The sequence below is a fragment of the Meles meles genome, chromosome 17 (assembly GCF_922984935.1).
Source record: "Meles meles chromosome 17, mMelMel3.1 paternal haplotype, whole genome shotgun sequence".
NCBI classification, from domain to species: domain Eukaryota; kingdom Metazoa; phylum Chordata; class Mammalia; order Carnivora; family Mustelidae; genus Meles; species Meles meles.
The window spans coordinates 5,772,192-5,800,167 of record NC_060082.1 but is presented as its reverse complement, the minus strand read 5'-3'; the positions used below and the strand labels follow the sequence as shown (position 1 = coordinate 5,800,167).

Here is a 27,976-nt window from a genome sequence, read left to right as displayed (position 1 = left end):
AGCCCCCTGCGCTCTATATCCTGTCGCTGCCCCAGCGAGGCCCACTCCGCCGGGCTCCCAACCCGAAGACCACCGCCGGCACCAAGCTCCCCCTCCAGCACCGCCAACCTTCCCTTCTCGGCAACAGCAGCAGCCGTGGCAGTGGCGGCGGAGCCACCAAGCCCACCAGCGTGGCAGCGCCTGGACCGCTGCCAGCACCAGGGCCAGCACCCCTGCGGCCGCCGCCAACGCCACCACCGCCACCTGCAGGACCAAGCCCACCGCCACCACACCGCCACGGGCTCCGTGGCCAACAGCACTCAAGTCCTTCACCATCACCGACGCCGTCACCGACGCCGTCACCAACTGGACCCCGTCCAGCTCCAGCGTATCGCCGCGGGCATCCGTGCCAACGGCGCCCAGTCCTCCACCGTCCGTTCGGCCACCCCGCGCCCCACCCAGTCCACCACCCATCCCCAGTACCAGCGGCGGCAGGACCTAGACCACCATCGCCACGCCGGCTCCCGCACCGCCGCCCACAGCACTGCCTCCTTCACCGTCCCGCCGCCATCAGCAGCACGACCGGGTCCACCGTGTGACCCGTGCAGCAGCATAGGCTTCGTCACCAACAGCACCGAAGTCCTCCTCCTCCTCCCACTCCACCGCCACCACCCCGGCACGGACAGCACGGCCCACGGTTCCGACGCCGGCCCCGTCCCCGCCACCGCCGAGGTCGCCGCCGCCGCCAGGACCATCGACACCACCACCACGGCAGCTCGCGGACCGTCACCGATGGACGGCAAAGGTCCACCACTACCGTCCTCACCCGGTCGCTCACACCCAGCAACACGAGGACCAGCGCAGCCTGCGCCGCCGCCCCTGCCAGCCCCTCCTGCCCCAACATCCCCACACCTGTCCCCGGCCTCCACGGCCCCTCCTAGCCACGTCCTGATCCGGGGGAAATGATCCAGCGTCGCCTTGGTGCCTTTGGCCTCTCGGAATCCCAACCCCAGGACGACCCCCGAGACGTGACCTGTCGTCCCGATGACAGGCGGTTGAGATCTCCAGGGGGCGGTGGATCTCCCCTCAGACGCGCCCCCCCACCCACCACCGCTAGGCCTGGTCCCAGATGCGGTCTGCTCACTCTGTCTGTTGCCCTTGCCTGCCTGCCCGCCCACCCGCCCGCTTCCCACCCACGCCCCTTGGACCCCACCCATGGGCCCCACGCCACCACCCAGCACGGTCCCAGCAAAGCACAGCAGAGCAGAGCAGAGCACAGCAGAGCAGTCTTTGCCGCCCCCCACACCTCCTCCTCCTGGGTCCTTCCCACCACGGGGGAGCCTCCAGCCCTCTCGCAGGGCACCGGGGCACGCTCCCCACCACTCGCCGCCCGCCTGCTGCTCCCGCCAGCCTCCGGTCTCCACCCGCCCCTTGTAGCCCCCACCCACCTCTCACCCTCAAGGCCGGCACTCGGTCTCCGCCTCCCACGGGATCCTCAGGCACACTCCGCCCCTCTGTGCCCTCCCCTCCCTCGCATCTCATTCTCCTGCACAGGTGCACACACGTGCCGGGCAAGGAGCTGGGCAAGGGGCCCCTGCCGCCCCAAGCCTCTGCAGAGACCCTGCCCGAGTGGCCAGCCACGGTCTCCCCCGGGTCCCACCAGACCCACGGTTCCTCGCCCCGCTCCTCCCCCGTCAACACACACACCCGTGCTGCTCCCAGACCTCCCCTCTTTCTGGGATCCTTTTCACCCTGTGCCCTCACCCCCGTGGGAGGCCACCCAGGGCAGCCAACACCTTGATCCTGCCCTATCCCCCTCCGCCGCTGACTCGACCCCCCACCCCCACACAGCCACCCCCACGCGAGGGTGCAGAGGGGCCTTCCTGGGACGACGGGAAGGATCTGGGCGCTCACAGGGGCTCCTTCCCACCGCTGCCCCGACCTCATCCCGGTCCTGCGGGTGGGCTGCTGTGGCAGGTTGGGGCGGCGCACGGGCTGTCCGCTGGGGCTCTGTAGGAGACCGTCTCTGAGTGGACCGCAAACCCCCTGCGGACGAGGGGTGCGAGCGCTGGCGGGAAGGAGACTGTGCCCTGTGACTGAGCCGGAGGAGCATCCGCACAAGAGGACACCCCGGGGAACGGGGTGGAGAGAGGGGCGGAGGAGATCGGGGCTAGGTGGGCCCGAAGGCGCCCGTGGGAAAGACCGGAGGGGAAGACAGGTGTTGCAGGGAACACCCTGGCCACTTTGCCTTGGATTCAGGCGACTGGTGACGCGGTTGGCCCCAAGCCCACCCTGTGTGTGCGTCCGGTGTGCCTCCACCGCCTCGCAGCGGCAGGGCTGTTGGCTTCTCCCCGGCGGCCTTCTGCATCTCCCCGCTCGCCAACCTCCGCTGCCCGGGGGCCGGGCTACCCGGACGCGCCCAGATTCGCTTTGCCCACTCCACGTGCCGGGCGCCGCGGTGTGCCTCTCTGCTCCCATCCCGGCTGGAGCCCGCCACCCAGGTGACCCACACCCGCCGGCGCCGGGGAGACGCCGCCAGCCCCGGGGGTGGCCGGTGCTGTGGAAGCTGGCCCCAGCGGTGGCTGGCCCGAGGGTGGGGGGCGAGGGAGGGGACCAGGGGCTCCAGCAGGTGACCCGACTCCCACTCCCACCGCCCCCTCCTCTTCAAGGCACCCACGCCGCCAACTAGCACCTCAGGAAGCAGCAAGGGGTCGCTGGTCACGGGCGGCCCCGGTGTGCCGCGGGAGAGTCCAAGTCCCTGCGGTGGCCGTCCGTCCCGGCGTCTGTTGGGGGCCCCTCCGCGGGGACAGAGGCGGCCGCGGCCTCTGGGGTGGTGTCCGAGGGGCGAAGGGGGGGCGCGGGGGCAGGTGAGCGTCCAGGGGAGGCGCGGAAGTCCCACCCCACCTGCGAGGCCAAAAGGCTTGGCCTGGCCGACGCGACAGGGCAAGGCTCGGGCTGGACGGGGCGGCTGGCCTGGTGCGGGCGCCCTGGCCACGGGGCCAGGGAGAAGCCATGGAGCTTGGGCTAAAAGGGGGTGCGTGCCGATGCGCTGCGGAGGTGGGTAGGCCGAGAGGAAGAAGAAAGGCTTCCCTGACCGGGAATCGAACCCGGGCCGCGGCGGTGAGAGCGCCGAATCCTAACCACTAGACCACCAGGGAGCGTCGGGTGCCGCGCCTGGCCCGCACCCCCTGGACCCGGCGCCTCCATCCCACCCGCTCGCCTCTGCTTGGGCTCCGGGGCCCCTGCCTGGCCACCGCCAGCCACCCCCCCGCCCTGCCAATCCGCCTGCCCCGCTGGCAGCGCCCTCAAAACGCCGTGCGCCTCCTCCCCTGCCACAGGCGCTCAACCTGCGGACCCGCTCCGGCCGCCTCAGCACCGCAGCGCGCCGGCCTCGGGGGCGCTCCGGGCTCCCGGCTGCCATGGGGCCTGGCCACCGGGGCCCTGGAGACGCGCAAAAGGTTGGCCAGCTGCGTTGGCCGGGAATCGAACCCGGGTCAACTGCTTGGAAGGCAGCTATGCTCACCACTATACCACCAACGCTGCACAGCCCGGGCCGCCCCCAGACGCCGGCCCAGGGTTCGCCCCGGCGTCTGCACGCGGCTCTGGTCACCGCCTCGGCGGCCCAGCGCGCCGCGGCCCTGCCCCGACGACCCGCCGGTCCACAGCGCCGCGCAGCTGCTCGCGCCAGCAGAGGCCGCCCGGCGTCCCACCCGCGCCAGCCCCACGCGGCTGGGCGGCTCCCCGGGCCCGCCCGCCACCCGCCCTTGGGGGGCGCTCCGGGGACCACCCCCGCCCCCACCACGCCCCCTCTGCCGGCCGGGAAACCCCGTCCCCCGAGATCCGCCTCCCTCCCGCCACGCGCTCGCCCCGGCCCTTCTCCACAGGCTGCTGGGTGAGGCCACATCCCGCGCCCACGGAGGACCCCACCCAGCCGCGGCCCACCCGTCCCCCGCGTCCCGCCCCGTCCCGTCCGGTCCCCTCCATCCGTCCTCCGCCCCCGCCCCGCCCAGACCGGGCGGCGTCCAATAACCGGGGAGCCCGGGGTGGCCCGGGCACGACGGAAGGCCCTGGCTGGGCTGTGGCGAGCCCGCCGGCGCGCCGCCCCGACGCCGAGGAAGGCAAAAGGGTGGCGGTGGTCGACGGTGAGCAGGCCGGGCGGCCGTCGTGGCCCTGGCGGCCTCTGGCCGCACGCCGGAGGGAGGAGGACAAGGGCCCTGGCGGGGCAAGCGTTTGCGCGGAGCGGGGGCGGCGCCGGCGGCGCCCAAAAAGGGCGTCTCGCCTCGCCTCCCCGTCGGGGAATCGAACCCCGGTCTCCCGCGTGACAGGCGGGGATACTCACCACTATACTAACGAGGACGGCGGCGGCCGTCCGGCCGCCCGACCCCTCTCCGCCTGCCTGCCCACGCCTACCCCTGCCCTCGACGCCCTGCTTTCCACAGGCGCCCGCCGCGGGCCGCACCGGACCCGACCCCAAACCAACGTCGTCCGCCGTCCCAGCAGCCCCCCTGCCCGGCTCGGGACGGACCCCGGACCCGGACGCCGGCCCAACACTCCCAGCGCGCCACGGCCTCTGCCCTGCCGGGCGCGGATCGCGCGGGGAGAAGCCGCCCCACAGGACAAGCGAGGCTGCGACCAGGAGGACGGGCGCCCAGGAAGGGCAGAGGCCGAGGAGGGAGAGGGGGAGGAGCTGGGGGCGGCGGCGAGAGAGGCGGGCCCGACGCCGCCCTCTGGGCGCGCGCCGGGGGATGTGCGAGGGCGGCGGCGGCGGCGGCGCGCGTCCCGTCCCTGGCGCAGCCACACCGCCGCCAGCCAGCGGCAGCCTTCGCGCCGGGTCCCAGCCAGGCGAGCGGCGACGCGCCCAGCCCCGCCGTCAGGATGGCCGAGCGGTCTAAGGCGCTGCGTTCAGGTCGCAGTCTCCCCTGGAGGCGTGGGTTCGAATCCCACTCCTGACAGGCCCACCTTTTGGCCTGCCCTACCAGGGCACGGGACCCCGCGGGCCTGGGCCACGCCCTCCGGCAAGCCCTGTCCTTGCCTGGCGGGCCGCTGCGGCCCTACACCCCGGCGCAAGGGGCCCAGGACGGAGCTCGGACGCCTGGACCCTCCGGACCACAGGCTTGGCGCGCACACGCCCTCGTCCACCCTCTCGCGCGCCTCTCTCACCTGATCCCACAGCCGCAGGCCTGGGCAACTCCCTCCTCGCCCGCTTGCCGAGGGCTGCGTTCTTGCCCCTCCCACCGGCCCCTGCAGACCAGCGGCGTGCGCCAGTGCCGAAAGCCCTCCGCCCTCGCTTCTCCCGCCCACGGGTGCCCGCTGAACAGTGCTTCGCTCTCAGAGCCCTGCGCTTCCGCCACCAGGAGCACGGTGGGGGACGAGCACCCTGCCCTTCCCGCCCGGCCCCCGTTCCATTCTCGCCACACCCCACTCAGGTGGCCCGCGCTGCCCTGGACGCCTTACCCTGGCCACACCCGCCTGCCTCCGGCCGGGGACCCAGGCCGCCCAGCCATCTGCTCGCGGGCCCACCACACGGCCCTGCCTTCGGTGGGCCTGGCCCAGGAGTCCAACCCGGCATGAGTGCTCCGCCGAGCGCTGGGCGGAAGGAAGCCCTGCATCCCCAGGCCTCCCACCTGGGCGCCCCAAGCCCGGCCCCCCCCCCCCGGCCTGGACCCGAGGACCCCAGCGGCGCTCCCTCACCGCGCTCCCTGTCCGCCAGATAGCCAGCAGCCCCGAGCGGCCGAGGGCTCCTGCCTCTCCACCACCGGCCCGAGTTGGACCCCCAGGGAGAGCTGCGGGCCAGAGCTCAGACCCTCAGCGCTCCTCGGCCACGCTCGCGGCGCTCCGGGGCCTCCATCTCCTACACACGACACGCGTGCGGCGCGCACGAGCCCCCGCGGACACCCACCCAACCACCCCCACACACCCACCCACACTCACGCCACCCCATGGCACCCCACGTGTGCGCACACTCAACCGCAGCTCCGTTCCCCAGCCCCGCGGGATCGCGCCCACGCGGCACGGGCGGGAAAGCCATCCGCCAAAGGGCCTGTGGGTCCGGCGGAGAGTAGCCGCCCAAGGGAACGGCGGTGCTCAGCTGCACCTGCCCCAGATGATCGCCCGCGCTGGGTGGGGTTGGGGTTCTGGCCGGGCTTGGCCCTGGCGGCGGCCCTGGACCAGGGAGAAAAGGCAGGAGGAGCCTAGTCCGCCTCCGGGCGACTGTGCCTCGCTCGGCCCATCTCTGCCGCGGCCGCCGCTCCCAAGCGCTCTAGACGTGCGTGCAGCCTCCTCTCTGGACCACGCGGCCGCCTCCTGCTCCAGCGGAACAGGAGGCTCACACGACTGGCTCTGGCCCTGGTCCTGACCCCCGCCCTGGCCCTGGCCCTGGTCCTGACCGCCGCCCTGGCCCTGGCCCTGGCCCTGGCCCTGGCCCTGGCCCTGGCTCCGGTTCTGGCCCTGGCTCCGGCCCGGACCGCTGTTTGGAGCCGTCGGTTGACCACCGCCATCGGTGCATGGGTGGTTCAGTGGTAGAATTCTCGCCTGCCACGCGGGAGGCCCGGGTTCGATTCCCGGCCCATGCAGCACGCCGTCCCCTTTTGGCCCTGCAGCCCCAGCGCACAGAAGGGCTTCCTCTCTCCCCGGCTGGAGCCCGCTGGCCTCAGCCAGCTCGGCTCCTTCCCGGGAGCCCTGCCCCTGCCCCGACGCCCCTTCCCTTCCTCTCCGCTTCGCTGGCCCAGGGGACCAAACTCAACCCACACCCCAAGGCCCCGGGCCCGCCTACACGCTCTCCTTGCCCCTTTGCTCTTCAAGACCTCAGCACCCGGGGCCCTTCCGGCACTGCCGCCACGGCCCCCCCACCACCACACACCCACCCGCCCCGCAGCGCGCCCACGCGGGCGCCTCGCCCCACCTCCACGCCTTTCGCCACACTTGCTCGCTCCCTGCCTCACTCCACCCACGGCCCCAAGGTTCTCCTCTCTTGGCAAAACCAGGAGCCATGAACTTGCCACCCCTAGCGCTGATACATCCCATTCCCCCACAGGGACCCTCACAAACTCTCTTGGACGCACCCCCGGCAGCCGCCCCGCCCCCCCCCGCACCTCCCCCCCCCCACCCCCGTCCCCAGCCCCCTGCGCTCTATATCCTGTCGCTGCCCCAGCGAGGCCCACTCCGCCGGGCTCCCAACCCGAAGACCACCGCCGGCACCAAGCTCCCCCTCCAGCACCGCCAACCTTCCCTTCTCGGCAACAGCAGCAGCCGTGGCACTGGCGGCGGAGCCACCAAGCCCACCAGCGTGGCAGCGCCTGGACCGCTGCCAGCACCAGGGCCAGCACCCCTGCGGCCGCCGCCAACGCCACCACCGCCACCTACAGGACCAAGCCCACCGCCACCACACCGCCACGGGCTCCGTGGCCAACAGCACTCAATCCTTCACCATCACCGACGCCGTCACCGACGCCGTCACCAACTGGACCCCGTCCAGCTCCAGCGTATCGCCGCGGGCATCCGTGCCAACGGCGCCCAGTCCTCCATCGTCCGTTCGGCCACCCCGCGCCCCACCCTGTCCACCACCCATCCCCAGTACCAGCGGCGGCAGGACCTAGTCCACCATCGCCACGCCGGCTCCCGCACCGCCGCCCACAGCACTGCCTCCTTCACCGTCCCGCCGCCATCAGCAACACGACCGGGTCCACCGTGTGACCCGTGCAGCAGCATAGGCTTCGTCACCAACAGCACCGAAGTCCTCCTCCTCCTCCCACTCCACCGCCACCACCCCGGCACGGACAGCACGGCCCACGGTTCCGACGCTGGCCCCGTCCCCGCCACCGCCGAGGTCGCCGCCGCCGCCAGGACCATCGACACCACCACCACGGCAGCCCGCAGACCGTCACCGATGGACGGCAAAGGTCCACCACCACCGTCCTCACCCGGTCGCTCACACCCAGCAACACGAGGACCAGCGCGGCCTGCGCCGCCGCCCCTGCCAGCCCCTCCTGCCCCAACATCCCCACACCTGTCCCCGGCCTCCACGGCCCCTCCTAGCCACGTCCTGATCCGGGGGAAATGATCCAGCGTCGCCTTGGTGCCTTTGGCCTCTCGGAATCCCAACCCCAGGACGACCCCCGAGACGTGACCGGTCGTCCCGATGACAGGCGGTTGAGATCTCCAGGGGGCGGTGGATCTCCCCTCAGACGCGCCCCCCCCCCGACCACCGCTAGGCCTGGTCCCAGATGCGGTCCGCTCACTCTGTCTGTTGCCCTTGCCTGCCTGCCCGCCCGCCCGCCCGCTTCCCACCCACGCCCCTTGGACCCCAACCATGGGCCCCACGCCACCACCCAGCACGGTCCCAGCAAAGCACAGCAGAGCAGAGCAGAGCACAGCAGAGCAGTCTTTGCCGCCCCCCACACCTCCTCCTCCTGGGTCCTTCCCACCACGGGGGAGCCTCCAGCCCTCTCGCAGGGCACCGGGGCACGCTCCCCACCACTCGCCGCCCGCCTGCTGCTCCCGCCAGCCTCCGGTCTCCACCCGCCCCTTGTAGCCCCCACCCACCTCTCACCCTCAAGGCCGGCACTCGGTCTCCGCCTCCCACGGGATCCTCAGGCACACTCCGCCCCTCTGTGCCCTCCCCTCCCTCGCATCTCATTCTCCCGCACAGGTGCACACACGTGCCGGGCATGGAGCTGGGCAAGGGGCCCCTGCCGCCCCAAGCCTCTGCAGAGACCCTGCCCGAGTGGCCAGCCACGGTCTCCCCCGGGTCCCACCAGACCCACGGTTCCTCGCCCCGCTCCTCCCCCGTCAACACACACACCCGTGCTGCTCCCAGACCTCCCCTCTTTCTGGGATCCTTTTCACCCTGTGCCCTCACCCCCGTGGGAGGCCACCCAGGGCAGCCAACACCTTGATCCTGCCCTATCCCCCTCCGCCGCTGACTCGACCCCCCACCCCCACACAGCCACCCCCACGCGAGGGTGCAGAGGGGCCTTCCTGGGACGACGGGAAGGATCTGGGCGCTCACAGGGGCTCCTTCCCACCGCTGCCCCGACCTCATCCCGGTCCTGCGGGTGGGCTGCTGTGGCAGGTTGGGGCGGCGCACGGGCTGTCCGCTGGGGCTCTGTAGGAGACCGTCTCTGAGTGGACCGCAAACCCCCTGCGGACGAGGGGTGCGAGCGCTGGCGGGAAGGAGACTGTGCCCTGTGACTGAGCCGGAGGAGCATCCGCACAAGAGGACACCCCGGGGAACGGGGTGGAGAGAGGGGCGGAGGAGATCGGGGCTAGGTGTGCCCGAAGGCGCCCGTGGGAAAGACCGGAGGGGAAGACAGGTGTTGCAGGGAACACCCTGGCCACTTTGCCTTGGATTCAGGCGACTGGTGACGCGACTGGAAGGGCGGGTTGGCCCCAAGCCCACCCTGTGTGTGCGTCCGGTGTGCCTCCACCGCCTCGCAGCGGCAGGGCTGTTGGCTTCTCCCCGGCGGCCTTCTGCATCTCCCCGCTCGCCAACCTCCGCTGCCCGGGGGCCGGGCTACCCGGACGCGCCCAGATTCGCTTTGCCCACTCCACGTGCCGGGCGCCGCGGTGTGCCTCTCTGCTCCCATCCCGGCTGGAGCCCGCCACCCAGGTGACCCACACCCGCCGGCGCCGGGGAGACGCCGCCAGCCCCGGGGGTGGCCGGTGCTGTGGAAGCTGGCCCCAGCGGTGGCTGGCCCGAGGGTGGGGGGCGAGGGAGGGGACCAGGGGCTCCAGCAGGTGACCCGACTCCCACTCCCACCGCCCCCTCCTCTTCAAGGCACCCACGCCGCCAACTAGCACCTCAGGAAGCAGCAAGGGGTCGCTGGTCACGGGCGGCCCCGGTGTGCCGCGGGAGAGTCCAAGTCCCTGCGGTGGCCGTCCGTCCCGGCGTCTGTTGGGGGCCCCTCCGCGGGGACAGAGGCGGCCGCGGCCTCTGGGGTGGTGTCCGAGGGGCGAAGGGGGGGCGCGGGGGCAGGTGAGCGTCCAGGGGAGGCGCGGAAGTCCCACCCCACCTGCGAGGCCAAAAGGCTTGGCCTGGCCGACGCGACAGGGCAAGGCTCGGGCTGGACGGGGCGGCTGGCCTGGTGCGGGCGCCCTGGCCACGGGGCCAGGGAGAAGCCATGGAGCTTGGGCTAAAAGGGGGTGCGTGCCGATGCGCTGCGGAGGTGGGTAGGCCGAGAGGAAGAAGAAAGGCTTCCCTGACCGGGAATCGAACCCGGGCCGCGGCGGTGAGAGCGCCGAATCCTAACCACTAGACCACCAGGGAGCGTCGGGTGCCGCGCCTGGCCCGCACCCCCTGGACCCGGCGCCTCCATCCCACCCGCTCGCCTCTGCTTGGGCTCCGGGGCCCCTGCCTGGCCACCGCCAGCCACCCCCCCGCCCTGCCAATCCGCCTGCCCCGCTGGCAGCGCCCTCAAAACGCCGTGCGCCTCCTCCCCTGCCACCGGCGCTCAACCTGCGGACCCGCTCCGGCCGCCTCAGCACCGCAGCGCGCCGGCCTCGGGGGCGCTCCGGGCTCCCGGCTGCCATGGGGCCTGGCCACCGGGGCCCTGGAGACGCGCAAAAGGTTGGCCAGCTGCGTTGGCCGGGAATCGAACCCGGGTCAACTGCTTGGAAGGCAGCTATGCTCACCACTATACCACCAACGCTGCACAGCCCGGGCCGCCCCCAGACGCCGGCCCAGGGTTCGCCCCGGCGTCTGCACGCGGCTCTGGTCACCGCCTCGGCGGCCCAGCGCGCCGCGGCCCTGCCCCGACGACCCGCCGGTCCACAGCGCCGCGCAGCTGCTCGCGCCAGCAGAGGCCGCCCGGCGTCCCACCCGCGCCAGCCCCACGCGGCTGGGCGGCTCCCCGGGCCCGCCCGCCACCCGCCCTTGGGGGGCGCTCCGGGGACCACCCCCGCCCCCACCACGCCCCCTCTGCCGGCCGGGAATCCCCGTCCCCCGAGATCCGCCTCCCTCCCGCCACGCGCTCGCCCCGGCCCTTCTCCACAGGCTGCTGGGTGAGGCCACATCCCGCGCCCACGGAGGACCCCACCCAGCCGCGGCCCACCCGTCCCCCGCGTCCCGCCCCGTCCCGTCCTGTCCCCTCCATCCGTCCTCCGCCCCCGCCCCGCCCAGACCGGGCGGCGTCCAATAACCGGGGAGCCCGGGGTGGCCCGGGCACGACGGAAGGCCCTGGCTGGGCTGTGGCGAGCCCGCCGGCGCGCCGCCCCGACGCCGAGGAAGGCAAAAGGGTGGCGGTGGTCGACGGTGAGCAGGCCGGGCGGCCGTCGTGGCCCTGGCGGCCTCTGGCCGCACGCCGGAGGGAGGAGGACAAGGGCCCTGGCGGGGCAAGCGTTTGCGCGGAGCGGGGGCGGCGCCGGCGGCGCCCAAAAAGGGCGTCTCGCCTCGCCTCCCCGTCGGGGAATCGAACCCCGGTCTCCCGCGTGACAGGCGGGGATACTCACCACTATACTAACGAGGACGGCGGCGGCCGTCCGGCCGCCCGACCCCTCTCCGCCTGCCTGCCCACGCCTACCCCTGCCCTCGACGCCCTGCTTTCCACAGGCGCCCGCCGCGGGCCGCACCGGACCCGACCCCAAACCAACGTCGTCCGCCGTCCCAGCAGCCCCCCTGCCCGGCTCGGGACGGACCCCGGACCCGGACGCCGGCCCAACACTCCCAGCGCGCCACGGCCTCTGCCCTGCCGGGCGCGGATCGCGCGGGGAGAAGCCGCCCCACAGGACAAGCGAGGCTGCGACCAGGAGGACGGGCGCCCAGGAAGGGCAGAGGCCGAGGAGGGAGAGGGGGAGGAGCTGGGGGCGGCGGCGAGAGAGGCGGGCCCGACGCCGCCCTCTGGGCGCGCGCCGGGGGATGTGCGAGGGCGGCGGCGGCGGCGGCGCGCGTCCCGTCCCTGGCGCAGCCACACCGCCGCCAGCCAGCGGCAGCCTTCGCGCCGGGTCCCAGCCAGGCGAGCGGCGACGCGCCCAGCCCCGCCGTCAGGATGGCCGAGCGGTCTAAGGCGCTGCGTTCAGGTCGCAGTCTCCCCTGGAGGCGTGGGTTCGAATCCCACTCCTGACAGGCCCACCTTTTGGCCTGCCCTACCAGGGCACGGGACCCCGCGGGCCTGGGCCACGCCCTCCGGCAAGCCCTGTCCTTGCCTGGCGGGCCGCTGCGGCCCTACACCCCGGCGCAAGGGGCCCAGGACGGAGCTCGGACGCCTGGACCCTCCGGACCACAGGCTTGGCGCGCACACGCCCTCGTCCACCCTCTCGCGCGCCTCTCTCACCTGATCCCACAGCCGCAGGCCTGGGCAACTCCCTCCTCGCCCGCTTGCCGAGGGCTGCGTTCTTGCCCCTCCCACCGGCCCCTGCAGACCAGCGGCGTGCGCCAGTGCCGAAAGCCCTCCGCCCTCGCTTCTCCCGCCCACGGGTGCCCGCTGAACAGTGCTTCGCTCTCAGAGCCCTGCGCTTCCGCCACCAGGAGCACGGTGGGGGACGAGCACCCTGCCCTTCCCGCCCGGCCCCCGTTCCATTCTCGCCACACCCCACTCAGGTGGCCCGCGCTGCCCTGGACGCCTTACCCTGGCCACACCCGCCTGCCTCCGGCCGGGGACCCAGGCCGCCCAGCCATCTGCTCGCGGGCCCACCACACGGCCCTGCCTTGGGTGGGCCTGGCCCAGGAGTCCAACCCGGCATGAGTGCTCCGCCGAGCGCTGGGCGGAAGGAAGCCCTGCATCCCCAGGCCTCCCACCTGGGCGCCCCAAGCCCGGCCCCCCGGCCTGGACCCGAGGACCCCAGCGGCGCTCCCTCACCGCGCTCCCTGTCCGCCAGATAGCCAGCAGCCCCGAGCGGCCGAGGGCTCCTGCCTCTCCACCACCGGCCCGAGTTGGACCCCCAGGGAGAGCTGCGGGCCAGAGCTCAGACCCTCAGCGCTCCTCGGCCACGCTCGCGGCGCTCCGGGGCCTCCATCTCCTACACACGACACGCGTGCGGCGCGCACGAGCCCCCGCGGACACCCACCCAACCACCCCCACACACCCACCCACACTCACGCCACCCCATGGCACCCCACGTGTGCGCACACTCAACCGCAGCTCCGTTCCCCAGCCCCGCGGGATCGCGCCCACGCGGCACGGGCGGGAAAGCCATCCGCCAAAGGGCCTGTGGGTCCGGCGGAGAGTAGCCGCCCAAGGGAACGGCGGTGCTCAGCTGCACCTGCCCCAGATGATCGCCCGCGCTGGGTGGGGTTGGGGTTCTGGCCGGGCTTGGCCCTGGCGGCGGCCCTGGACCAGGGAGAAAAGGCAGGAGGAGCCTAGTCCGCCTCCGGGCGACTGTGCCTCGCTCGGCCCATCTCTGCCGCGGCCGCCGCTCCCAAGCGCTCTAGACGTGCGTGCAGCCTCCTCTCTGGACCACGCGGCCGCCTCCTGCTCCAGCGGAACAGGAGGCTCACACGACTGGCTCTGGCCCTGGTCCTGACCCCCGCCCTGGCCCTGGCCCTGGTCCTGACCGCCGCCCTGGCCCTGGCCCTGGCCCTGGCCCTGGCCCTGGCCCTGGCCCTGGCCCTGGCTCCGGTTCTGGCCCTGGCTCCGGCCCGGACCGCTGTTTGGAGCCGTCGGTTGACCACCGCCATCGGTGCATGGGTGGTTCAGTGGTAGAATTCTCGCCTGCCACGCGGGAGGCCCAGGTTCGATTCCCGGCCCATGCAGCACGCCGTCCCCTTTTGGCCCTGCAGCCCCAGCGCACAGAAGGGCTTCCTCTCTCCCCGGCTGGAGCCCGCTGGCCTCAGCCAGCTCGGCTCCTTCCCGGGAGCCCTGCCCCTGCCCCGACGCCCCTTCCCTTCCTCTCCGCTTCGCTGGCCCAGGGGACCAAACTCAACCCACACCCCAAGGCCCCGGGCCCGCCTACACGCTCTCCTTGCCCCTTTGCTCTTCAAGACCTCAGCACCCGGGGCCCTTCCGGCACTGCCGCCACGGCCCCCCCACCACCACACACCCACCCGCCCCGCAGCGCGCCCACGCGGGCGCCTCGCCCCACCTCCACGCCTTTCGCCACACTTGCTCGCTCCCTGCCTCACTCCACCCACGGCCCCAAGGTTCTCCTCTCTTGGCAAAACCAGGAGCCATGAACTTGCCACCCCTAGCGCTGATACATCCCATTCCCCCACAGGGACCCTCACAAACTCTCTTGGACGCACCCCCGGCAGCCGCCCCGCCCCCCCCCCCGCACCTCCCCCCCCCACCCCCGTCCCCAGCCCCCTGCGCTCTATATCCTGTCGCTGCCCCAGCGAGGCCCACTCCGCCGGGCTCCCAACCCGAAGACCACCGCCGGCACCAAGCTCCCCCTCCAGCACCGCCAACCTTCCCTTCTCGGCAACAGCAGCAGCCGTGGCACTGGCGGCGGAGCCACCAAGCCCACCAGCGTGGCAGCGCCTGGACCGCTGCCAGCACCAGGGCCAGCACCCCTGCGGCCGCCGCCAACGCCACCACCGCCACCTGCAGGACCAAGCCCACCGCCACCACACCGCCACGGGCTCCGTGGCCAACAGCACTCAAGTCCTTCACCATCACCGACGCCGTCACCGACGCCGTCACCAACTGGACCCCGTCCAGCTCCAGCGTATCGCCGCGGGCATCCGTGCCAACGGCGCCCAGTCCTCCACCGTCCGTTCGGCCACCCCGCGCCCCACCCAGTCCACCACCCATCCCCAGTACCAGCGGCGGCAGGACCTAGACCACCATCGCCACGCCGGCTCCCGCACCGCCGCCCACAGCACTGCCTCCTTCACCGTCCCGCCGCCATCAGCAGCACGACCGGGTCCACCGTGTGACCCGTGCAGCAGCATAGGCTTCGTCACCAACAGCACCGAAGTCCTCCTCCTCCTCCCACTCCACCGCCACCACCCCGGCACGGACAGCACGGCCCACGGTTCCGACGCCGGCCCCGTCCCCGCCACCGCCGAGGTCGCCGCCGCCGCCAGGACCATCGACACCACCACCACGGCAGCTCGCGGACCGTCACCGATGGACGGCAAAGGTCCACCACTACCGTCCTCACCCGGTCGCTCACACCCAGCAACACGAGGACCAGCGCAGCCTGCGCCGCCGCCCCTGCCAGCCCCTCCTGCCCCAACATCCCCACACCTGTCCCCGGCCTCCACGGCCCCTCCTAGCCACGTCCTGATCCGGGGGAAATGATCCAGCGTCGCCTTGGTGCCTTTGGCCTCTCGGAATCCCAACCCCAGGACGACCCCCGAGACGTGACCTGTCGTCCCGATGACAGGCGGTTGAGATCTCCAGGGGGCGGTGGATCTCCCCTCAGACGCGCCCCCCCACCCACCACCGCTAGGCCTGGTCCCAGATGCGGTCTGCTCACTCTGTCTGTTGCCCTTGCCTGCCTGCCCGCCCGCCCGCCCGCTTCCCACCCACGCCCCTTGGACCCCACCCATGGGCCCCACGCCACCACCCAGCACGGTCCCAGCAAAGCACAGCAGAGCAGAGCAGAGCACAGCAGAGCAGTCTTTGCCGCCCCCCACACCTCCTCCTCCTGGGTCCTTCCCACCACGGGGGAGCCTCCAGCCCTCTCGCAGGGCACCGGGGCACGCTCCCCACCACTCGCCGCCCGCCTGCTGCTCCCGCCAGCCTCCGGTCTCCACCCGCCCCTTGTAGCCCCCACCCACCTCTCACCCTCAAGGCCGGCACTCGGTCTCCGCCTCCCACGGGATCCTCAGGCACACTCCGCCCCTCTGTGCCCTCCCCTCCCTCGCATCTCATTCTCCTGCACAGGTGCACACACGTGCCGGGCAAGGAGCTGGGCAAGGGGCCCCTGCCGCCCCAAGCCTCTGCAGAGACCCTGCCCGAGTGGCCAGCCACGGTCTCCCCCGGGTCCCACCAGACCCACGGTTCCTCGCCCCGCTCCTCCCCCGTCAACACACACACCCGTGCTGCTCCCAGACCTCCCCTCTTTCTGGGATCCTTTTCACCCTGTGCCCTCACCCCCGTGGGAGGCCACCCAGGGCAGCCAACACCTTGATCCTGCCCTATCCCCCTCCGCCGCTGACTCGACCCCCCACCCCCACACAGCCACCCCCACGCGAGGGTGCAGAGGGGCCTTCCTGGGACGACGGGAAGGATCTGGGCGCTCACAGGGGCTCCTTCCCACCGCTGCCCCGACCTCATCCCGGTCCTGCGGGTGGGCTGCTGTGGCAGGTTGGGGCGGCGCACGGGCTGTCCGCTGGGGCTCTGTAGGAGACCGTCTCTGAGTGGACCGCAAACCCCCTGCGGACGAGGGGTGCGAGCGCTGGCGGGAAGGAGACTGTGCCCTGTGACTGAGCCGGAGGAGCATCCGCACAAGAGGACACCCCGGGGAACGGGGTGGAGAGAGGGGCGGAGGAGATCGGGGCTAGGTGGGCCCGAAGGCGCCCGTGGGAAAGACCGGAGGGGAAGACAGGTGTTGCAGGGAACACCCTGGCCACTTTGCCTTGGATTCAGGCGACTGGTGACGCGGTTGGCCCCAAGCCCACCCTGTGTGTGCGTCCGGTGTGCCTCCACCGCCTCGCAGCGGCAGGGCTGTTGGCTTCTCCCCGGCGGCCTTCTGCATCTCCCCGCTCGCCAACCTCCGCTGCCCGGGGGCCGGGCTACCCGGACGCGCCCAGATTCGCTTTGCCCACTCCACGTGCCGGGCGCCGCGGTGTGCCTCTCTGCTCCCATCCCGGCTGGAGCCCGCCACCCAGGTGACCCACACCCGCCGGCGCCGGGGAGACGCCGCCAGCCCCGGGGGTGGCCGGTGCTGTGGAAGCTGGCCCCAGCGGTGGCTGGCCCGAGGGTGGGGGGCGAGGGAGGGGACCAGGGGCTCCAGCAGGTGACCCGACTCCCACTCCCACCGCCCCCTCCTCTTCAAGGCACCCACGCCGCCAACTAGCACCTCAGGAAGCAGCAAGGGGTCGCTGGTCACGGGCGGCCCCGGTGTGCCGCGGGAGAGTCCAAGTCCCTGCGGTGGCCGTCCGTCCCGGCGTCTGTTGGGGGCCCCTCCGCGGGGACAGAGGCGGCCGCGGCCTCTGGGGTGGTGTCCGAGGGGCGAAGGGGGGGCGCGGGGGCAGGTGAGCGTCCAGGGGAGGCGCGGAAGTCCCACCCCACCTGCGAGGCCAAAAGGCTTGGCCTGGCCGACGCGACAGGGCAAGGCTCGGGCTGGACGGGGCGGCTGGCCTGGTGCGGGCGCCCTGGCCACGGGGCCAGGGAGAAGCCATGGAGCTTGGGCTAAAAGGGGGTGCGTGCCGATGCGCTGCGGAGGTGGGTAGGCCGAGAGGAAGAAGAAAGGCTTCCCTGACCGGGAATCGAACCCGGGCCGCGGCGGTGAGAGCGCCGAATCCTAACCACTAGACCACCAGGGAGCGTCGGGTGCCGCGCCTGGCCCGCACCCCCTGGACCCGGCGCCTCCATCCCACCCGCTCGCCTCTGCTTGGGCTCCGGGGCCCCTGCCTGGCCACCGCCAGCCACCCCCCCGCCCTGCCAATCCGCCTGCCCCGCTGGCAGCGCCCTCAAAACGCCGTGCGCCTCCTCCCCTGCCACCGGCGCTCAACCTGCGGACCCGCTCCGGCCGCCTCAGCACCGCAGCGCGCCGGCCTCGGGGGCGCTCCGGGCTCCCGGCTGCCATGGGGCCTGGCCACCGGGGCCCTGGAGACGCGCAAAAGGTTGGCCAGCTGCGTTGGCCGGGAATCGAACCCGGGTCAACTGCTTGGAAGGCAGCTATGCTCACCACTATACCACCAACGCTGCACAGCCCGGGCCGCCCCCAGACGCCGGCCCAGGGTTCGCCCCGGCGTCTGCACGCGGCTCTGGTCACCGCCTCGGCGGCCCAGCGCGCCGCGGCCCTGCCCCGACGACCCGCCGGTCCACAGCGCCGCGCAGCTGCTCGCGCCAGCAGAGGCCGCCCGGCGTCCCACCCGCGCCAGCCCCACGCGGCTGGGCGGCTCCCCGGGCCCGCCCGCCACCCGCCCTTGGGGGGCGCTCCGGGGACCACCCCCGCCCCCACCACGCCCCCTCTGCCGGCCGGGAATCCCCGTCCCCCGAGATCCGCCTCCCTCCCGCCACGCGCTCGCCCCGGCCCTTCTCCACAGGCTGCTGGGTGAGGCCACATCCCGCGCCCACGGAGGACCCCACCCAGCCGCGGCCCACCCGTCCCCCGCGTCCCGCCCCGTCCCGTCCTGTCCCCTCCATCCGTCCTCCGCCCCCGCCCCGCCCAGACCGGGCGGCGTCCAATAACCGGGGAGCCCGGGGTGGCCCGGGCACGACGGAAGGCCCTGGCTGGGCTGTGGCGAGCCCGCCGGCGCGCCGCCCCGACGCCGAGGAAGGCAAAAGGGTGGCGGTGGTCGACGGTAAGCAGGCCGGGCGGCCGTCGTGGCCCTGGCGGCCTCTGGCCGCACGCCGGAGGGAGGAGGACAAGGGCCCTGGCGGGGCAAGCGTTTGCGCGGAGCGGGGGCGGCGCCGGCGGCGCCCAAAAAGGGCGTCTCGCCTCGCCTCCCCGTCGGGGAATCGAACCCCGGTCTCCCGCGTGACAGGCGGGGATACTCACCACTATACTAACGAGGACGGCGGCGGCCGTCCGGCCGCCCGACCCCTCTCCGCCTGCCTGCCCACGCCTACCCCTGCCCTCGACGCCCTGCTTTCCACAGGCGCCCGCCGCGGGCCGCACCGGACCCGACCCCAAACCAACGTCGTCCGCCGTCCCAGCAGCCCCCCTGCCCGGCTCGGGACGGACCCCGGACCCGGACGCCGGCCCAACACTCCCAGCGCGCCACGGCCTCTGCCCTGCCGGGCGCGGATCGCGCGGGGAGAAGCCGCCCCACAGGACAAGCGAGGCTGCGACCAGGAGGACGGGCGCCCAGGAAGGGCAGAGGCCGAGGAGGGAGAGGGGGAGGAGCTGGGGGCGGCGGCGAGAGAGGCGGGCCCGACGCCGCCCTCTGGGCGCGCGCCGGGGGATGTGCGAGGGCGGCGGCGGCGGCGGCGCGCGTCCCGTCCCTGGCGCAGCCACACCGCCGCCAGCCAGCGGCAGCCTTCGCGCCGGGTCCCAGCCAGGCGAGCGGCGACGCGCCCAGCCCCGCCGTCAGGATGGCCGAGCGGTCTAAGGCGCTGCGTTCAGGTCGCAGTCTCCCCTGGAGGCGTGGGTTCGAATCCCACTCCTGACAGGCCCACCTTTTGGCCTGCCCTACCAGGGCACGGGACCCCGCGGGCCTGGGCCACGCCCTCCGGCAAGCCCTGTCCTTGCCTGGCGGGCCGCTGCGGCCCTACACCCCGGCGCAAGGGGCCCAGGACGGAGCTCGGACGCCTGGACCCTCCGGACCACAGGCTTGGCGCGCACACGCCCTCGTCCACCCTCTCGCGCGCCTCTCTCACCTGATCCCACAGCCGCAGGCCTGGGCAACTCCCTCCTCGCCCGCTTGCCGAGGGCTGCGTTCTTGCCCCTCCCACCGGCCCCTGCAGACCAGCGGCGTGCGCCAGTGCCGAAAGCCCTCCGCCCTCGCTTCTCCCGCCCACGGGTGCCCGCTGAACAGTGCTTCGCTCTCAGAGCCCTGCGCTTCCGCCACCAGGAGCACGGTGGGGGACGAGCACCCTGCCCTTCCCGCCCGGCCCCCGTTCCATTCTCGCCACACCCCACTCAGGTGGCCCGCGCTGCCCTGGACGCCTTACCCTGGCCACACCCGCCTGCCTCCGGCCGGGGACCCAGGCCGCCCAGCCATCTGCTCGCGGGCCCACCACACGGCCCTGCCTTCGGTGGGCCTGGCCCAGGAGTCCAACCCGGCATGAGTGCTCCGCCGAGCGCTGGGCGGAAGGAAGCCCTGCATCCCCAGGCCTCCCACCTGGGCGCCCCAAGCCCGGCCCCCCCCCCCCGGCCTGGACCCGAGGACCCCAGCGGCGCTCCCTCACCGCGCTCCCTGTCCGCCAGATAGCCAGCAGCCCCGAGCGGCCGAGGGCTCCTGCCTCTCCACCACCGGCCCGAGTTGGACCCCCAGGGAGAGCTGCGGGCCAGAGCTCAGACCCTCAGCGCTCCTCGGCCACGCTCGCGGCGCTCCGGGGCCTCCATCTCCTACACACGACACGCGTGCGGCGCGCACGAGCCCCCGCGGACACCCACCCAACCACCCCCACACACCCACCCACACTCACGCCACCCCATGGCACCCCACGTGTGCGCACACTCAACCGCAGCTCCGTTCCCCAGCCCCGCGGGATCGCGCCCACGCGGCACGGGCGGGAAAGCCATCCGCCAAAGGGCCTGTGGGTCCGGCGGAGAGTAGCCGCCCAAGGGAACGGCGGTGCTCAGCTGCACCTGCCCCAGATGATCGCCCGCGCTGGGTGGGGTTGGGGTTCTGGCCGGGCTTGGCCCTGGCGGCGGCCCTGGACCAGGGAGAAAAGGCAGGAGGAGCCTAGTCCGCCTCCGGGCGACTGTGCCTCGCTCGGCCCATCTCTGCCGCGGCCGCCGCTCCCAAGCGCTCTAGACGTGCGTGCAGCCTCCTCTCTGGACCACGCGGCCGCCTCCTGCTCCAGCGGAACAGGAGGCTCACACGACTGGCTCTGGCCCTGGTCCTGACCCCCGCCCTGGCCCTGGCCCTGGTCCTGACCGCCGCCCTGGCCCTGGCCCTGGCCCTGGCCCTGGCCCTGGCCCTGGCCCTGGCTCCGGTTCTGGCCCTGGCTCCGGCCCGGACCGCTGTTTGGAGCCGTCGGTTGACCACCGCCATCGGTGCATGGGTGGTTCAGTGGTAGAATTCTCGCCTGCCACGCGGGAGGCCCGGGTTCGATTCCCGGCCCATGCAGCACGCCGTCCCCTTTTGGCCCTGCAGCCCCAGCGCACAGAAGGGCTTCCTCTCTCCCCGGCTGGAGCCCGCTGGCCTCAGCCAGCTCGGCTCCTTCCCGGGAGCCCTGCCCCTGCCCCGACGCCCCTTCCCTTCCTCTCCGCTTCGCTGGCCCAGGGGACCAAACTCAACCCACACCCCAAGGCCCCGGGCCCGCCTACACGCTCTCCTTGCCCCTTTGCTCTTCAAGACCTCAGCACCCGGGGCCCTTCCGGCACTGCCGCCACGGCCCCCCCACCACCACACACCCACCCGCCCCGCAGCGCGCCCACGCGGGCGCCTCGCCCCACCTCCACGCCTTTCGCCACACTTGCTCGCTCCCTGCCTCACTCCACCCACGGCCCCAAGGTTCTCCTCTCTTGGCAAAACCAGGAGCCATGAACTTGCCACCCCTAGCGCTGATACATCCCATTCCCCCACAGGGACCCTCACAAACTCTCTTGGACGCACCCCCGGCAGCCGCCCCGCCCCCCCCCCGCACCTCCCCCCCCCACCCCCGTCCCCAGCCCCCTGCGCTCTATATCCTGTCGCTGCCCCAGCGAGGCCCACTCCGCCGGGCTCCCAACCCGAAGACCACCGCCGGCACCAAGCTCCCCCTCCAGCACCGCCAACCTTCCCTTCTCGGCAACAGCAGCAGCCGTGGCAGTGGCGGCGGAGCCACCAAGCCCACCAGCGTGGCAGCGCCTGGACCGCTGCCAGCACCAGGGCCAGCACCCCTGCGGCCGCCGCCAACGCCACCACCGCCACCTGCAGGACCAAGCCCACCGCCACCACACCGCCACGGGCTCCGTGGCCAACAGCACTCAAGTCCTTCACCATCACCGACGCCGTCACCGACGCCGTCACCAACTGGACCCCGTCCAGCTCCAGCGTATCGCCGCGGGCATCCGTGCCAACGGCGCCCAGTCCTCCACCGTCCGTTCGGCCACCCCGCGCCCCACCCAGTCCACCACCCATCCCCAGTACCAGCGGCGGCAGGACCTAGACCACCATCGCCACGCCGGCTCCCGCACCGCCGCCCACAGCACTGCCTCCTTCACCGTCCCGCCGCCATCAGCAGCACGACCGGGTCCACCGTGTGACCCGTGCAGCAGCATAGGCTTCGTCACCAACAGCACCGAAGTCCTCCTCCTCCTCCCACTCCACCGCCACCACCCCGGCACGGACAGCACGGCCCACGGTTCCGACGCCGGCCCCGTCCCCGCCACCGCCGAGGTCGCCGCCGCCGCCAGGACCATCGACACCACCACCACGGCAGCTCGCGGACCGTCACCGATGGACGGCAAAGGTCCACCACTACCGTCCTCACCCGGTCGCTCACACCCAGCAACACGAGGACCAGCGCAGCCTGCGCCGCCGCCCCTGCCAGCCCCTCCTGCCCCAACATCCCCACACCTGTCCCCGGCCTCCACGGCCCCTCCTAGCCACGTCCTGATCCGGGGGAAATGATCCAGCGTCGCCTTGGTGCCTTTGGCCTCTCGGAATCCCAACCCCAGGACGACCCCCGAGACGTGACCTGTCGTCCCGATGACAGGCGGTTGAGATCTCCAGGGGGCGGTGGATCTCCCCTCAGACGCGCCCCCCCACCCACCACCGCTAGGCCTGGTCCCAGATGCGGTCTGCTCACTCTGTCTGTTGCCCTTGCCTGCCTGCCCGCCCACCCGCCCGCTTCCCACCCACGCCCCTTGGACCCCACCCATGGGCCCCACGCCACCACCCAGCACGGTCCCAGCAAAGCACAGCAGAGCAGAGCAGAGCACAGCAGAGCAGTCTTTGCCGCCCCCCACACCTCCTCCTCCTGGGTCCTTCCCACCACGGGGGAGCCTCCAGCCCTCTCGCAGGGCACCGGGGCACGCTCCCCACCACTCGCCGCCCGCCTGCTGCTCCCGCCAGCCTCCGGTCTCCACCCGCCCCTTGTAGCCCCCACCCACCTCTCACCCTCAAGGCCGGCACTCGGTCTCCGCCTCCCACGGGATCCTCAGGCACACTCCGCCCCTCTGTGCCCTCCCCTCCCTCGCATCTCATTCTCCTGCACAGGTGCACACACGTGCCGGGCAAGGAGCTGGGCAAGGGGCCCCTGCCGCCCCAAGCCTCTGCAGAGACCCTGCCCGAGTGGCCAGCCACGGTCTCCCCCGGGTCCCACCAGACCCACGGTTCCTCGCCCCGCTCCTCCCCCGTCAACACACACACCCGTGCTGCTCCCAGACCTCCCCTCTTTCTGGGATCCTTTTCACCCTGTGCCCTCACCCCCGTGGGAGGCCACCCAGGGCAGCCAACACCTTGATCCTGCCCTATCCCCCTCCGCCGCTGACTCGACCCCCCACCCCCACACAGCCACCCCCACGCGAGGGTGCAGAGGGGCCTTCCTGGGACGACGGGAAGGATCTGGGCGCTCACAGGGGCTCCTTCCCACCGCTGCCCCGACCTCATCCCGGTCCTGCGGGTGGGCTGCTGTGGCAGGTTGGGGCGGCGCACGGGCTGTCCGCTGGGGCTCTGTAGGAGACCGTCTCTGAGTGGACCGCAAACCCCCTGCGGACGAGGGGTGCGAGCGCTGGCGGGAAGGAGACTGTGCCCTGTGACTGAGCCGGAGGAGCATCCGCACAAGAGGACACCCCGGGGAACGGGGTGGAGAGAGGGGCGGAGGAGATCGGGGCTAGGTGGGCCCGAAGGCGCCCGTGGGAAAGACCGGAGGGGAAGACAGGTGTTGCAGGGAACACCCTGGCCACTTTGCCTTGGATTCAGGCGACTGGTGACGCGGTTGGCCCCAAGCCCACCCTGTGTGTGCGTCCGGTGTGCCTCCACCGCCTCGCAGCGGCAGGGCTGTTGGCTTCTCCCCGGCGGCCTTCTGCATCTCCCCGCTCGCCAACCTCCGCTGCCCGGGGGCCGGGCTACCCGGACGCGCCCAGATTCGCTTTGCCCACTCCACGTGCCGGGCGCCGCGGTGTGCCTCTCTGCTCCCATCCCGGCTGGAGCCCGCCACCCAGGTGACCCACACCCGCCGGCGCCGGGGAGACGCCGCCAGCCCCGGGGGTGGCCGGTGCTGTGGAAGCTGGCCCCAGCGGTGGCTGGCCCGAGGGTGGGGGGCGAGGGAGGGGACCAGGGGCTCCAGCAGGTGACCCGACTCCCACTCCCACCGCCCCCTCCTCTTCAAGGCACCCACGCCGCCAACTAGCACCTCAGGAAGCAGCAAGGGGTCGCTGGTCACGGGCGGCCCCGGTGTGCCGCGGGAGAGTCCAAGTCCCTGCGGTGGCCGTCCGTCCCGGCGTCTGTTGGGGGCCCCTCCGCGGGGACAGAGGCGGCCGCGGCCTCTGGGGTGGTGTCCGAGGGGCGAAGGGGGGGCGCGGGGGCAGGTGAGCGTCCAGGGGAGGCGCGGAAGTCCCACCCCACCTGCGAGGCCAAAAGGCTTGGCCTGGCCGACGCGACAGGGCAAGGCTCGGGCTGGACGGGGCGGCTGGCCTGGTGCGGGCGCCCTGGCCACGGGGCCAGGGAGAAGCCATGGAGCTTGGGCTAAAAGGGGGTGCGTGCCGATGCGCTGCGGAGGTGGGTAGGCCGAGAGGAAGAAGAAAGGCTTCCCTGACCGGGAATCGAACCCGGGCCGCGGCGGTGAGAGCGCCGAATCCTAACCACTAGACCACCAGGGAGCGTCGGGTGCCGCGCCTGGCCCGCACCCCCTGGACCCGGCGCCTCCATCCCACCCGCTCGCCTCTGCTTGGGCTCCGGGGCCCCTGCCTGGCCACCGCCAGCCACCCCCCCGCCCTGCCAATCCGCCTGCCCCGCTGGCAGCGCCCTCAAAACGCCGTGCGCCTCCTCCCCTGCCACAGGCGCTCAACCTGCGGACCCGCTCCGGCCGCCTCAGCACCGCAGCGCGCCGGCCTCGGGGGCGCTCCGGGCTCCCGGCTGCCATGGGGCCTGGCCACCGGGGCCCTGGAGACGCGCAAAAGGTTGGCCAGCTGCGTTGGCCGGGAATCGAACCCGGGTCAACTGCTTGGAAGGCAGCTATGCTCACCACTATACCACCAACGCTGCACAGCCCGGGCCGCCCCCAGACGCCGGCCCAGGGTTCGCCCCGGCGTCTGCACGCGGCTCTGGTCACCGCCTCGGCGGCCCAGCGCGCCGCGGCCCTGCCCCGACGACCCGCCGGTCCACAGCGCCGCGCAGCTGCTCGCGCCAGCAGAGGCCGCCCGGCGTCCCACCCGCGCCAGCCCCACGCGGCTGGGCGGCTCCCCGGGCCCGCCCGCCACCCGCCCTTGGGGGGCGCTCCGGGGACCACCCCCGCCCCCACCACGCCCCCTCTGCCGGCCGGGAAACCCCGTCCCCCGAGATCCGCCTCCCTCCCGCCACGCGCTCGCCCCGGCCCTTCTCCACAGGCTGCTGGGTGAGGCCACATCCCGCGCCCACGGAGGACCCCACCCAGCCGCGGCCCACCCGTCCCCCGCGTCCCGCCCCGTCCCGTCCGGTCCCCTCCATCCGTCCTCCGCCCCCGCCCCGCCCAGACCGGGCGGCGTCCAATAACCGGGGAGCCCGGGGTGGCCCGGGCACGACGGAAGGCCCTGGCTGGGCTGTGGCGAGCCCGCCGGCGCGCCGCCCCGACGCCGAGGAAGGCAAAAGGGTGGCGGTGGTCGACGGTGAGCAGGCCGGGCGGCCGTCGTGGCCCTGGCGGCCTCTGGCCGCACGCCGGAGGGAGGAGGACAAGGGCCCTGGCGGGGCAAGCGTTTGCGCGGAGCGGGGGCGGCGCCGGCGGCGCCCAAAAAGGGCGTCTCGCCTCGCCTCCCCGTCGGGGAATCGAACCCCGGTCTCCCGCGTGACAGGCGGGGATACTCACCACTATACTAACGAGGACGGCGGCGGCCGTCCGGCCGCCCGACCCCTCTCCGCCTGCCTGCCCACGCCTACCCCTGCCCTCGACGCCCTGCTTTCCACAGGCGCCCGCCGCGGGCCGCACCGGACCCGACCCCAAACCAACGTCGTCCGCCGTCCCAGCAGCCCCCCTGCCCGGCTCGGGACGGACCCCGGACCCGGACGCCGGCCCAACACTCCCAGCGCGCCACGGCCTCTGCCCTGCCGGGCGCGGATCGCGCGGGGAGAAGCCGCCCCACAGGACAAGCGAGGCTGCGACCAGGAGGACGGGCGCCCAGGAAGGGCAGAGGCCGAGGAGGGAGAGGGGGAGGAGCTGGGGGCGGCGGCGAGAGAGGCGGGCCCGACGCCGCCCTCTGGGCGCGCGCCGGGGGATGTGCGAGGGCGGCGGCGGCGGCGGCGCGCGTCCCGTCCCTGGCGCAGCCACACCGCCGCCAGCCAGCGGCAGCCTTCGCGCCGGGTCCCAGCCAGGCGAGCGGCGACGCGCCCAGCCCCGCCGTCAGGATGGCCGAGCGGTCTAAGGCGCTGCGTTCAGGTCGCAGTCTCCCCTGGAGGCGTGGGTTCGAATCCCACTCCTGACAGGCCCACCTTTTGGCCTGCCCTACCAGGGCACGGGACCCCGCGGGCCTGGGCCACGCCCTCCGGCAAGCCCTGTCCTTGCCTGGCGGGCCGCTGCGGCCCTACACCCCGGCGCAAGGGGCCCAGGACGGAGCTCGGACGCCTGGACCCTCCGGACCACAGGCTTGGCGCGCACACGCCCTCGTCCACCCTCTCGCGCGCCTCTCTCACCTGATCCCACAGCCGCAGGCCTGGGCAACTCCCTCCTCGCCCGCTTGCCGAGGGCTGCGTTCTTGCCCCTCCCACCGGCCCCTGCAGACCAGCGGCGTGCGCCAGTGCCGAAAGCCCTCCGCCCTCGCTTCTCCCGCCCACGGGTGCCCGCTGAACAGTGCTTCGCTCTCAGAGCCCTGCGCTTCCGCCACCAGGAGCACGGTGGGGGACGAGCACCCTGCCCTTCCCGCCCGGCCCCCGTTCCATTCTCGCCACACCCCACTCAGGTGGCCCGCGCTGCCCTGGACGCCTTACCCTGGCCACACCCGCCTGCCTCCGGCCGGGGACCCAGGCCGCCCAGCCATCTGCTCGCGGGCCCACCACACGGCCCTGCCTTCGGTGGGCCTGGCCCAGGAGTCCAACCCGGCATGAGTGCTCCGCCGAGCGCTGGGCGGAAGGAAGCCCTGCATCCCCAGGCCTCCCACCTGGGCGCCCCAAGCCCGGCCCCCCCCCCCCGGCCTGGACCCGAGGACCCCAGCGGCGCTCCCTCACCGCGCTCCCTGTCCGCCAGATAGCCAGCAGCCCCGAGCGGCCGAGGGCTCCTGCCTCTCCACCACCGGCCCGAGTTGGACCCCCAGGGAGAGCTGCGGGCCAGAGCTCAGACCCTCAGCGCTCCTCGGCCACGCTCGCGGCGCTCCGGGGCCTCCATCTCCTACACACGACACGCGTGCGGCGCGCACGAGCCCCCGCGGACACCCACCCAACCACCCCCACACACCCACCCACACTCACGCCACCCCATGGCACCCCACGTGTGCGCACACTCAACCGCAGCTCCGTTCCCCAGCCCCGCGGGATCGCGCCCACGCGGCACGGGCGGGAAAGCCATCCGCCAAAGGGCCTGTGGGTCCGGCGGAGAGTAGCCGCCCAAGGGAACGGCGGTGCTCAGCTGCACCTGCCCCAGATGATCGCCCGCGCTGGGTGGGGTTGGGGTTCTGGCCGGGCTTGGCCCTGGCGGCGGCCCTGGACCAGGGAGAAAAGGCAGGAGGAGCCTAGTCCGCCTCCGGGCGACTGTGCCTCGCTCGGCCCATCTCTGCCGCGGCCGCCGCTCCCAAGCGCTCTAGACGTGCGTGCAGCCTCCTCTCTGGACCACGCGGCCGCCTCCTGCTCCAGCGGAACAGGAGGCTCACACGACTGGCTCTGGCCCTGGTCCTGACCCCCGCCCTGGCCCTGGCCCTGGTCCTGACCGCCGCCCTGGCCCTGGCCCTGGCCCTGGCCCTGGCCCTGGCCCTGGCCCTGGCCCTGGCTCCGGTTCTGGCCCTGGCTCCGGCCCGGACCGCTGTTTGGAGCCGTCGGTTGACCACCGCCATCGGTGCATGGGTGGTTCAGTGGTAGAATTCTCGCCTGCCACGCGGGAGGCCCAGGTTCGATTCCCGGCCCATGCAGCACGCCGTCCCCTTTTGGCCCTGCAGCCCCAGCGCACAGAAGGGCTTCCTCTCTCCCCGGCTGGAGCCCGCTGGCCTCAGCCAGCTCGGCTCCTTCCCGGGAGCC

At 73.4% G+C, this 27,976-nt stretch overlaps 1 protein-coding gene and 20 non-coding genes across 21 annotated transcripts; 9 read left to right on the top strand and 12 right to left on the bottom strand.

The window, feature by feature from the left end:
• Positions 1 to 941: 941 nt before the first annotated feature.
• LOC123928262 (collagen alpha-1(I) chain-like) lies at positions 942 to 8,038 on the top strand. The gene is made up of 8 exons (XM_045983342.1): positions 942 to 1,033; positions 2,309 to 2,480; positions 2,669 to 2,955; positions 3,280 to 4,623; positions 4,959 to 5,517; positions 5,690 to 6,099; positions 6,781 to 6,952; positions 7,097 to 8,038. Exons 1-8 carry the CDS (start codon positions 942 to 944, stop codon positions 8,036 to 8,038), a joined length of 3,978 nt encoding a protein of 1,325 aa, XP_045839298.1.
• TRNAE-CUC lies at positions 3,066 to 3,137 on the bottom strand. The gene has a single exon. It is a non-coding gene; the product is annotated as a tRNA-Glu (tRNA).
• TRNAG-UCC lies at positions 3,448 to 3,519 on the bottom strand. The gene has a single exon. It is a non-coding gene; the product is annotated as a tRNA-Gly (tRNA).
• TRNAD-GUC lies at positions 4,264 to 4,335 on the bottom strand. The gene has a single exon. It is a non-coding gene; the product is annotated as a tRNA-Asp (tRNA).
• TRNAL-CAG lies at positions 4,849 to 4,931 on the top strand. Its single transcript has one exon. It is a non-coding gene; the product is annotated as a tRNA-Leu (tRNA).
• On the top strand, positions 6,481 to 6,551 carry TRNAG-GCC. Its single transcript has one exon. It is a non-coding gene; the product is annotated as a tRNA-Gly (tRNA).
• Positions 8,039 to 10,171: 2,133 nt separating the features above from the next.
• On the bottom strand, positions 10,172 to 10,243 carry TRNAE-CUC. The gene has a single exon. It is a non-coding gene; the product is annotated as a tRNA-Glu (tRNA).
• Positions 10,244 to 10,553: 310 nt separating this feature from the next.
• Positions 10,554 to 10,625, bottom strand: TRNAG-UCC. The gene has a single exon. It is a non-coding gene; the product is annotated as a tRNA-Gly (tRNA).
• A 744-nt stretch (positions 10,626 to 11,369) lies between these two features.
• TRNAD-GUC lies at positions 11,370 to 11,441 on the bottom strand. Its single transcript has one exon. It is a non-coding gene; the product is annotated as a tRNA-Asp (tRNA).
• A 513-nt stretch (positions 11,442 to 11,954) lies between these two features.
• TRNAL-CAG lies at positions 11,955 to 12,037 on the top strand. Its single transcript has one exon. It is a non-coding gene; the product is annotated as a tRNA-Leu (tRNA).
• Positions 12,038 to 13,592: 1,555 nt separating this feature from the next.
• Positions 13,593 to 13,663, top strand: TRNAG-GCC. The gene has a single exon. It is a non-coding gene; the product is annotated as a tRNA-Gly (tRNA).
• A 3,609-nt stretch (positions 13,664 to 17,272) lies between these two features.
• Positions 17,273 to 17,344, bottom strand: TRNAE-CUC. Its single transcript has one exon. It is a non-coding gene; the product is annotated as a tRNA-Glu (tRNA).
• Positions 17,345 to 17,654: 310 nt separating this feature from the next.
• TRNAG-UCC lies at positions 17,655 to 17,726 on the bottom strand. Its single transcript has one exon. It is a non-coding gene; the product is annotated as a tRNA-Gly (tRNA).
• A 744-nt stretch (positions 17,727 to 18,470) lies between these two features.
• Positions 18,471 to 18,542, bottom strand: TRNAD-GUC. Its single transcript has one exon. It is a non-coding gene; the product is annotated as a tRNA-Asp (tRNA).
• A 513-nt stretch (positions 18,543 to 19,055) lies between these two features.
• On the top strand, positions 19,056 to 19,138 carry TRNAL-CAG. Its single transcript has one exon. It is a non-coding gene; the product is annotated as a tRNA-Leu (tRNA).
• Positions 19,139 to 20,693: 1,555 nt separating this feature from the next.
• On the top strand, positions 20,694 to 20,764 carry TRNAG-GCC. The gene has a single exon. It is a non-coding gene; the product is annotated as a tRNA-Gly (tRNA).
• A 3,608-nt stretch (positions 20,765 to 24,372) lies between these two features.
• On the bottom strand, positions 24,373 to 24,444 carry TRNAE-CUC. Its single transcript has one exon. It is a non-coding gene; the product is annotated as a tRNA-Glu (tRNA).
• Positions 24,445 to 24,754: 310 nt separating this feature from the next.
• TRNAG-UCC lies at positions 24,755 to 24,826 on the bottom strand. Its single transcript has one exon. It is a non-coding gene; the product is annotated as a tRNA-Gly (tRNA).
• Positions 24,827 to 25,570: 744 nt separating this feature from the next.
• TRNAD-GUC lies at positions 25,571 to 25,642 on the bottom strand. The gene has a single exon. It is a non-coding gene; the product is annotated as a tRNA-Asp (tRNA).
• A 513-nt stretch (positions 25,643 to 26,155) lies between these two features.
• TRNAL-CAG lies at positions 26,156 to 26,238 on the top strand. Its single transcript has one exon. It is a non-coding gene; the product is annotated as a tRNA-Leu (tRNA).
• A 1,561-nt stretch (positions 26,239 to 27,799) lies between these two features.
• Positions 27,800 to 27,870, top strand: TRNAG-GCC. Its single transcript has one exon. It is a non-coding gene; the product is annotated as a tRNA-Gly (tRNA).
• The last annotated feature ends 106 nt before the right edge of the window (positions 27,871 to 27,976 follow it).